Source organism: Suricata suricatta, chromosome 2 (genome assembly GCF_006229205.1).
Source record: "Suricata suricatta isolate VVHF042 chromosome 2, meerkat_22Aug2017_6uvM2_HiC, whole genome shotgun sequence".
NCBI classification, from domain to species: Eukaryota; Metazoa; Chordata; class Mammalia; order Carnivora; family Herpestidae; genus Suricata; species Suricata suricatta.
The window spans coordinates 78,552,125-78,562,552 of record NC_043701.1 but is presented as its reverse complement, the minus strand read 5'-3'; the positions used below and the strand labels follow the sequence as shown (position 1 = coordinate 78,562,552).

Below are 10,428 nucleotides of genomic sequence, written 5' to 3'. Positions count from 1 at the left end.
CATCTCTGGGGCAGAGCACCTGAGTCCCACTTACTTACCTGTCAAAGGAGGACAATAAGAGCAGAAACTTCACAGGGTCAGTGAGCTTTCAGTGAGTGCATACATGTGAGACTATGAACAGCTTCTGCCTCTGGCAAGTGCCCGATTGATGAATGTTGATTCTGAGGCCAATAAGAAAGGAAGAGAAGGAGGAGGCGGAAGCATTTCTTTTGACCAGATTGGTCAAGGCATTAATTCTACTCCCCGCCTTGACATGTAACCTTGGGAAAATGTAATTGTCCAATTGTCAACTGATGACAGACTCGGGGGAGAGATTGTGGACGGGACAGAGGTGGTGCAGGAGAGGAGAGCCCAGGCAGATACTCTCGGTGACCTTTCCCTTTGTCCTCCTCAGGAGAGGCGTCCTGGTGTCCACCTCCCACCACAGACACACCTTCCATGTCATAACCTAACGCAGTCGCTTTGTTGTACCTGTGTCCCATGGCTCCCACCCCTGTGCCTGGAGGTCTGGGACTAAGGTTTTAGGACTCTCCTTCACCTGCAGTTGGCTTTGGAGGTTCAGGGCTACGGCCTCACTGAGACTCAGCACACAGCACACCACTATCAGTCTCAGGGAACAGACTTGACTCAGAGCCCCTCTCCTAGGCAGCAGGGACACTGGGCCACCCGAGGCTCCAACTGCCACTCCCCTAACTGTCACTCAGAACTTCCCTTCTCAGCCCCAGGGTCTGCCTGTCCTTTGGATGACCTCTGATTTAGGAGACTGGAAGGCTTTCTGAGGACCAGGTGAATGCCTTGTTCTCTGACTAAGGCACCGATGACTGTAGTTTCATGAGGAGAGCTCAGCTGCCTTTGATTTTTGTTAGTTTGTTTTTGTTTTCAAGTGGTTTGAAACTCTTGTTGCCTCCCCGCCTTCTGATTTGCAGGCCTGCTGGGGGCGGAAACCACCTCCGGTATCAAAGCCTCTTCCCGCGCCTCTCAGTTGTGCGGGGAGTCGGCTTTCCTGGAGGAGCTCCCGGCTTCCTCAAGACAGAGAACTCTTCCTTTTTCTCTTCAAAATGTAAATATCTTTTTTCTATTAGTAATTAATAAGTCCTCCTGATGAAAATTCATACAACTCAGAGTGTATTCCCCAACTCTGCTCTATTGGAGATAAACTTATTAACAGTTTGTAGTATATGTCTTCAGTCTCTGGAAGTGTGCGTGTGTGTGTGTGTGTGTGTGTGTGTGTGTGTGTGTGTGTGTGTGCGCGCGTGTGTGCGTGTGTGTGGTGTATAATTCAAAAGTGTACTGCAGCGAACTTATGACATGAATCCATATATATCTACCTTTTCTTTGCCCAAATCAATTTAACCGTTTCCCTAATGACTGATATTTAGTCTATTTTAAAATTTTTGGCAGTTACAGTGAATAAGGTATTGAGCTTCCTTATACCTGTATCATTGTTTGTGCGAGTATTTTTATGGGATAATTTCCTGAAAATGTAATTGTTGGGTCTAAAGTAACGTGCATTTTGAATCCGACACCGCCAAGTTACTCAGGAGAAAAAGGGGACACAGCTGCCAACTCCGCGAGGTTATTTCGGCGCTGACTTCACCACTGGGCACACTGGCACACGGTCTGGGGCCCACTGTCTTTTTAGGGGTCACGGAAAATTTTAATTTCTTTTAAAATCAGGAAAAAAATGAATTTAATAATAATAGTGAATAAATAGTATACAATGAACCCAGCCTGGATTGTATTTTTTTTATACCAGTGCAGCCATAAAATGTATATTTTAATATTTTTTTATGGAGGGGAACCCCCAAAGGCTAATGTCTGTAGGACCCCCAAAAGTTGTAATGTGATCCTGGTTATCCATTTTTTTTTCACATCCTTATGACTCTGAGAATTATCTTTCTAGTTTTCACAGGTCTTTTATGAAAAAAAAATTCACAGTTGTTTTTACTTATACTTCTTTAGATATTTGATATTAGATATTTAGATATTTAAATTCATTAACCACTTAACTTTCCTTTATGATTTGCCTATTTATATTATTTTCTCATCTTTCTGTTGAATTGCTCATCTCTTTCTTTCTAGAAACTTCTTTTTACAGTAAACATTGCAAATTTTATTTCATAATTTTGCATTTCAGACTTATTGGTATCTTTTTGCAATGATATTTAAAGTGTTTTTGTACCCCAGATTTGGCAAGCCTTTCTTTTAGATATCATTCTTCCAAAGGCCTATGAAGATTTTCAATGATATTTTCTTATAAAATATCTATGGCTATTAGATATTCTACAAGATCCTACAAGATTGTAGATATTCTACAAGATATAATAGTATCTTTAATTCATCTGGAACGCATTTTTGTAAAAGATGTGAAATGTTTTTTAACTTTGTTTTCCAAGCATAGCTAATTGTTCCAACACCATGGGACAATAATTTGAAACACCACCTTAAGGGCGCCTGGGTGGCTCAGTCAGTTAAGTGGCTGACTTTGGCTCAGGTCATGATTCATAGTTGTGAGTTTGAACCCACATCGGGCTCTGTGCTGACAGCTCAGAGCCTGGAGCCTGCTTCGGATTCTGTGTCTCCTTTTCTCTGCCCCTCCCTTGCTCAGGCTCTGTCTTGCAAAAAATAAATAAACATTAAAAAAGAATTTTTTGAGACGCCACCTTAATCAAATCTTAAGTAATCATATATACATGGGTTTATTTCTTGTATCTCCTCTATCCCACCACTCCATTTATCTATTGACATGCTGGTACCACATTTTTAATTCTGTAGCTTCATAATATTTTGGTGTTTGATAAGGTAGATCACTACTCCCCAACTCCCCATAATCCTTCTCTTTCAATTTTTTCCTTGATGATTCTTATATTTACTCTTTCTGATGAACTCTAGAGTTAACATTTTCAAGTACTGCAAAAATAAATCCCAATGAATTCTGTAAAACTTAGAGATTAATTTGAGAAGGCCGTATTTACAAAATGGTGTCTGTCTGTCCAAGAGTATGGTGCTCTGTTCAGACCTTCTGTTTCTGCCATTCCCAGTTGGTCTACAGCTGCTGAAGCCCTGGCTCGCTCAGCAGTCTCCTCAGACTGTCTGTGGGGCAGGAGGCCAGCCTCGGGCTTGTCAGAGTCTTCACGCCCTCCTAAGGTTATTGGTGGGTGACTTTTCTTTGTCATTTTTCCTTCATTTAGTACTGGTTTTCTAAGACGCGTGTTCTGCTCCAAAGCACTGTGGCAAAGCCACTGTAATCTCTTTGCTTATTCTGGCTCTTTCTCCACACTGTGCCTAGTGCAACCTTTCTAGTTAGATCCCCATGGTGCCCTGCGGGAGAACCTTCAGTAATCCTTCATTGTGTTAGTCGTCTATGGCTGCTGTAACAAATCACTACAAACATGATGCCTTAAAACAATACAAATTTATCATTTTACAGTCAAGCAAATCAGAAGTCCAAAATCAGTCTTACTGGGCTAAAATCAAAGTGTCAGCATTCCTTTCTGGAGGTGCTAGGGAAGAATAAAAAAGTGTATTCCTTGCCTTTTTGAACTTCCAGAGGCCTCCTGCATTCCTTGGCTCGGGGCCCCTCCCTCCATCTTCAAAGCCAGCAACTCTGTTACTCTGACCTCTGCTCCTGTGGTCACATCTCCTGTGACTCTGATCCTCCAGCCTCCCTCTTAAAAAAATATGATCCTATGGATACTTGTGATTCAAATGGATCCACCCAGATAATCTGGGATAATATCCCTACCTCAGAATCCTTAACTTCCTCACATCTGCAATGTTTCTTTTGCCATGTGAGGTAGCATTCACAAGTCCCAGAGATGAGGATGTGCACCTCTTTGGGGGCAGGGCACTAATTCTGCCCACCACAGCCAGGATGAATTTGGCTTGCCAGCCCCTCACTGTCCTGCTCTAAGTAGTCCTCTGTCTAACCTCATTCTGCTCTGGAACCTGCCGTCTCTGCTTCTTCCAGTTCTGATCCAGGGTGATTGCCCTGCCTTTCCCCACCTCTTACTCCTATTCATCTTCCAGCCTTGGCTTAAACTTCACTTTCTCTGGAAGCTTTTGACAACCTCTTATACTTCCTGCATATTCCTCCAGTTTTCACTAGGAGTTCTCATATCCTCCACTGTTCCTGATCCTGCTTATTTTGCCTTTTATGTCACTGTTTATCTTCTCTTCCAAAATGTAAGCTCTTTGAGGGCAGAGGTGAGGGGCAGCTGCACGCTTGGAGCATAAGAGGGAGATTATTAACTCCTTGCTGAATGAATGTATAAACATATTAACTTCACAATAGAATGCAAGTGATTTTTTTTTTTACTCTATAGGCCTCATCTTAAAAGTATTTGTTCATCATTCATCCAATAAATATTTGTTAAGTACTGACTCAGTAAATACTGAACTAAAGGAGTTAAAATTAAGGAAAAAATCACTTGAATGTTATGAGGATGCTAAAGTTGTAGTTGTTCATGAGCACAAGGACTTGAATAACAATTCTCCCCCTCCAGGAAAATGGACTTGGAGGTCAGTGAACCAATAGACTTTAGTTGTGGAGATCATCAGCATCTGGTTCGGAAAGCAGCAGATAGTAACATCCAGACCAAGTCTAGTCACTCCACAAATTCATCTTCATCTGAGTCACAAAGAACTCAAGAAGAACCACGTTCAGAGACTAAAGAGCGACTGGATTCCTATGTGGTACAAATTTCTGAGGACCCCGCCCCAGAGGTCAACAATTCTATAAGCAATTTGTTCTCAGATTCATCGATCCGCAGAGGTAAGAATAAAGAAATTAACTTTTTGGAAGAGCAAAGCAAATGTTCTCTTAAAATGTTTCCACAGAGTGGACTGTTGAAAGATTTAACTTTGCCTTTAATTTTTCCTAGTCATTCTTTACTATGAAGCATGATGTAGGGCCATGATATAGATGGCCCGAGAGTTATCCAGGGCATTCAGAAGTTCATTACAAACATATAGTGGGGAATAGCTTGTGGTTCCCTTAGGAAATATGAATTACTCATTGACTGTGGAATGTTGTTACCTACATACAAGGTGATGCCATGATCTTGGCTTAAGTTTTAAAGCATACTAATTCAATGCCCTAGACATTCATTTTGTATAGGAAATACATTCAGCTCTGAGTAACAAGAAACTAAAACTCTATGGCTTAAATAAATTTATCTTTCATGAAATGTAAAGTTTGAAGGTAGGCAGTTCAAGGCAAATGCTGCAGGTCCCCAGTGATCACCCTGTCACCCTTAGACCTTTTTAGAGACTAGACAACTTAAAGGTGGACTGTGGGGGCGCCTGGGTGGCTCAGTCGGTTGAGCCTCCGGCTTCGGCTCAGGTCAGATCTCGTGTTCGTGGGTTCGAGCCCCGCGTCGGGCTCTGTGCTGACAGCTAGCTCAGAGCCTGGAGCCTGCTTCTGGTTCTGTGTCTCCTCTCTCTACCCCTCCCCCTCTCATGCTCTGTCTCTCTCTCTCTCTATCAAAAATAAATAAAACATTTAAAAAAAAAAGGTGGACTGTGAGCTTTAAATCCCATTGCTGTCTCCCTGTGGCCCTCACCCCTCATCTTGTGGCTGGAAAGATACCTTTTGGAGCTCTAGCCTTCTAGTTAGGGAAAAGTAAGGGTAAAGGCCAAGGCTGGTGAAATGCCTTGATAACTGCAAGAGGTGCCATTTGTGGGTAGATGTCCTGAGAGTCAGCCAAATGTGACCTCTTTTGAGAGGCTTTCCCAGAAACCACACTCATGAATTTCCAATCTCATGTTATTGACCCTATCAGGATTACGTGGCCACCTCCATGTTTTCTTCATTTGGGCCCATTGCCATCTTTAACAAGATTTGGGGTGGATAGGGATGAAGCCAGGGAAAATGGATGTCACCGAGCAACCAGCCACCTCTGCCACAAGTGCCAATCTTTCATCACCAGGCGTTGTTCGAGAGGAACATTTTTGCATTTAGTCTTTACAACAGCCCTGTGAATGGGGTTGTTGTAGCATTACTTAACAGGTAGGAAATCAGGTATGAGGGGTTATATTGAAAACATATGTGAAGCTTCCTCACCATTGTTAGTTATTTGTGTCTGCCTCTCCTGGAGGGCAGAGGCTGGTCCCTTTCTCACTTAAAAAAAAATTATATGGTATATAAAAAGATTATAGCATTATGGAAATAAAGGAAATGTATAGCAGGGTAATGGATTAAGAGTTATGGTAGGGGTGCCTGGGTGGCTCAGTTGGTCAAGCATCCAACTTCGGTTCAGGTCCTGATTTCACGGTTCATGGATTCAAGCCCCACGTCAGGCTCTGTGCTGACAGCTAGCTCAGAGCCTGGAGCCTGCTTCAGATTCTGTGTCTCCCTCTCTCCCTCTGCCCCTCCCCTGCTCGTGCTTTGTCTCTCACTCTCAAAAATAAAACATTAAAAAAAGAGTTATGGGGCTGAGGGGCTATAATTTTTTATTTTTTCTTTTATATTTATTGTCAAGTTGGTTACATGTAATATCCAGTGCTCATCCCATCAAGTGCCTTCCTCCATGCCCATCTTCCCCCTTCCTTTCTCCCCTACCCCCATCAGTCCTCAGTTTGTTCTTAGTATTCAAGAGTCTCTCATGGTTTGCCTCCCTCCCTCTTGGGGGGCTATAATTATTTAAAGCAGCTTTATACATATCATAAGATTCACCCCTCTTAAGTGTACAAATCAATGGTTTTTAGCATATTTATAGAGTTGTGCAACCACAAAAGGAAACCTATATCCATTAGCAGTCAGTGCCCCCCATGCCATCTTCCTCCTGGCCTCTGACAACCACTAACCTGCTGTCTGCCTCTATGAATTTGTGCATTCTGTATATGTCACATAAATGGAATCATACATTCTACAATCTTCTGTGATTGCCTTCTTGCACTTTGCATAATATGTTCAGGGTTCACTCATGTTGCAGTATGGATCAGTCCTCCTCTGTGGTCATATAGTATTCTATCGCCTGGGTAGAACACATTGTGGTTCTTTATCCTGCAGGTGATAGACATTTGGGTTGTTTCCACTTTTTGGTTATTATGATTAGTGCTGTGATCACTATTCATATTTGAGCATTTGTGTAGACATAAATCTTCATTTCTCTTGGGTAGATACCTGGGACTTCTGGGCTATGTGGTAACTCTATGTTTAACATTCTGAGGAACTGCCTAACTTTTCCAAAGTGACTGCACCATTTTACATTCCAACCAGCAGTGTATGAGGGTTTCTCTTATTCCAAGTCCTTGTCAATGCTTCTTACTGTTTATATATTTTTTGAAAATATTTATTTTGAGTGAGTGGGGGGGGGGAGAGAGAGAGAGAGAGACAGAGACAGAGAGAAAGAAAGAAAGAAAACAAACTAATGGGGGAGGGGCAGAGAGAGAGAATCCCAAGCAGGCTCCATGCTGACATCGCAGAGCCCGGCATGAGGCTTGGACTCAGGGACCTGACTGTGAGATCATGGCCTGAGCTGAAATCAAGAGTTGGACGCTCAACCAACTGAGCCACCCAGGCCCCTCTCCATCCATTTTAAATGAATAGTTTTTGTGTGTGTGTGACCTGAGGAAAGGATCCAAGCTCACACTTTAGTGTGTATGTGTCCAGTCATCCCAGCTCCATTTGTTGAAAAGACTGTTCTTTCTTGCTTGAATTCATTGTTCCAGCACATTTTGTTAAAAATCAGTTGACCATAAACATAAGGGATTATTTCTGGGCTGTCAGGTCTGTTCTACCGATCTCATATCTAGTCTTACAAGGATGGGCCACATTTAAACTTTATTCCCAGGGGGCCTGGGTGGCTTCGTAGGTAAAGTTCCCACTTTGGCTCAGGTCATGGTCTCATGGTTCATGAGTTCGAGCCCAGCGTCAGGCTCTGTGCTGCCGGCTGGAGCCTGCTTCAGATTCAGTGTCTCCCTCCCTCTCTGTCCCTCCCCTGCTCACACTCTGTCTCTCTCTCTCTCTCTCTCAAAAATAAAATTAGTTAAAAAATTAATAAAAAAATTTAAAAAATATTCTTTCCCAGTCCCTGAGACAAAGATGTGAAATAAATGTTGACTAAACGAATACTTAAATGTTGGCAGCCCACATTTGGGCACATATGTTTTGGTATTTTGACTAAGATAGTTCAGTCCCATTTCTTTGTTGTCATCCTTTCTGTGTATAGAAACTGGCCAACAAAGTGGCACAGTTGACAGTCCCATAAATCATCTTTAAGCAGCATTCTCTGGTTTTTTTTCTCCTTTTACAGTTGAGAGAAAGCTGCAAACCCTTCATTGTCATCCCCGGCACCATATTTAGAGGGCTCCAGAAAAAGTTGTGCAGTAGGAAGTCAGCAAAAGGAAATGCCAACCTGCTCTGCATTCTGCTTTGGCATGAGACTGGGAACCCCTTGGTCTTGTAATCCCTCGTTTTACCAGGTGTCTGCTCAAGTAGAAAGGAAGGTTGTTGCTGAAGGCAGGCTGGCTGGCAAGAAAAGTGGTAGGAAATCTCTGCAAACTTCAGGGTAGCCTATGTCCATCTCCAAGGGCTAACCACCCTTGCTACTCAAAGCTCGGATACCTCCCAGTGCTCCGTTCTTTATGCTTGGGGGAGCGGAAACCCTAATAATGGCCCACGATGTTCAGAAACTTTTCAGATCACTTGTGGTCCAAAGGACAGGGTGTGCATTATAAGAAATTAAATTCCTGAGTTTGTCTTTCGTTTTTGGGACTTCTGTGGATAAACCCTCAGATCTCCAATAAAACACCTCTAACAATCCAAATGGAATATTTTCCACAAGTTCTGCAGAGCTGTATTTTTGTGGTTATTACATTTGCTGACTCTAAACTATCTGTCCTTTTCCCATGCTCTAAAAAACCAGAAGAAATATTCTATTGTTAAGTATCAAAAAAGAGGGAATTACATTTCTATTAAACACATTTTAATTTTTATTTATTTTTGGGAGAGAAAGAGACAAAGCACAAGCAGGGGAGGGGCAGAGAGAGAAGGAGACACAGAATCTGAAACAGGCTCCAGACTCTGAGCTGTCACAGAGCCTGATGTGGGGCTCAAACTCACAAACCATGAGATCACGACCAGAGCTGAAGTAGGCCACTTAACTGACTGAGCCATCCAAGCACCTCTACAATTCCATTTTTACTTAAAAAAATTTTTTTTTTAATTTATATCCAAGTTAGTTAGCTTGTAGTGCAGCAGTGATTTCAGGAGTAGATTCCTTACTGTCCCTTACCATTTAGCCCATCCTCTCTCCCACAGCCCCTCCAGTAGCCCTCTGTTCTCCATATTTAAGAGTCTCTTATGTTTTCTCCCCCTCCCTGTTTTTTATATTATTTTTGCTTCCCTTATGTTCATCTGATTTGTATCTTAAAGTCCTCATATGACTGAAGTCATATGATATTTCTTTCACTGACTCTTTTCACTTAGCATAATACCCTCTAGTTCCATTCATGTAGTTGCTAATGGCAAGACTTCATTCTTTTTGACTGTTGAGTAATACTCCATTGCATATATATGCATATACACCATATCTTCTTTATTTGTTCATCCATCGTTGGACGTTTGGGCTCTTTCCATTCTTTGGTTATTGTTGATAGTGCTGCTATAAACATTGGGGTACATGTACTCTTTCAAAACAGCACACCTGTATCCCTTGGGTAAATACTTCATAGTGCAATTGCTGGGTCATAGGGTAGTTCTATTTTTAATTTTTTGAGGAAGCTCCATACTGTTTTCCAGAGTGGCTGCACCAGTCTGCATTCCTACCCGCAGTGCAAAAGAGATCCTCTTTCTTTGCATCCTTGCCAACATCTGTTGTTGCCTGAGTTGTTAGTGTTAGCCATTCTGATGGATGTGAGGTGGCATCTCCTTATGGTTTTGATTTGTATTTCCCTGATGATGAGTGATGTTGGGCATTTATTCATGTGCTAGTTGGCCATCTGAATGTCTTCTTTGGAGAAGTGTTTATTCATGTCTTTTGCCCATTTCTTCACTGGATTATTTGTTTTTTTGGGTGTTAAGTTTGATAAGTTCTTTACAGATTTTAGATACTAACACTTTATCTGATATGTCCTTTGCAAATATCTCCTCCCATTCTGTCGGTTGCTTTTTGGTCTTGCTGATTGTTTCCTTCACTGTGCAGAAGGTTTTTATTTTGATGAGGTCCTGATGGTTCATTTTTGCTTTTGTTTCCCTTTCCTCTGGACATGTGTTGCTGCAGCCAAGGTCAAAGAGGTTTCTGCCTGCCTTCTCCTTGAGGATTTTGATGGCTTCCTGTCTTACATTGAGGTCTTTCATCCATTTTGAGTTTATTTTTATTTTCTTTTTTTCTTTTTTTTATTAATAATTTATTACCAAGTTGGTTTCCATATAACACCCAGTGCTCTTCCCCACAAGTGCCCCTCTCCATGACCATCCCCCCC

The 10,428-nt window shown here is 42.1% G+C and overlaps 1 protein-coding gene across 3 annotated transcripts in view; it reads left to right on the top strand.

Moving 5' to 3' along the window:
- Window positions 1-695: 695 nt before the first annotated feature.
- The window catches only part of LOC115282771 (protein lifeguard 1-like), a 37,543-nt gene continuing 27,810 nt past the window's right edge, over window positions 696-10,428 (top strand). For all 3 annotated transcript variants that reach the window (XR_003904736.1, XM_029928952.1, XM_029928941.1), the window contains exons 1-3: window positions 696-786; window positions 927-1,060; window positions 4,506-4,774. Coding sequence is in view for 2 of the 3 variants with exons in the window: in XM_029928952.1 (XP_029784812.1) it covers window positions 1,059-1,060; window positions 4,506-4,774 (271 nt within the window). In the remaining variant the exon portion in view is untranslated. The remainder of the gene's footprint in view (window positions 787-926; window positions 1,061-4,505; window positions 4,775-10,428) is intronic.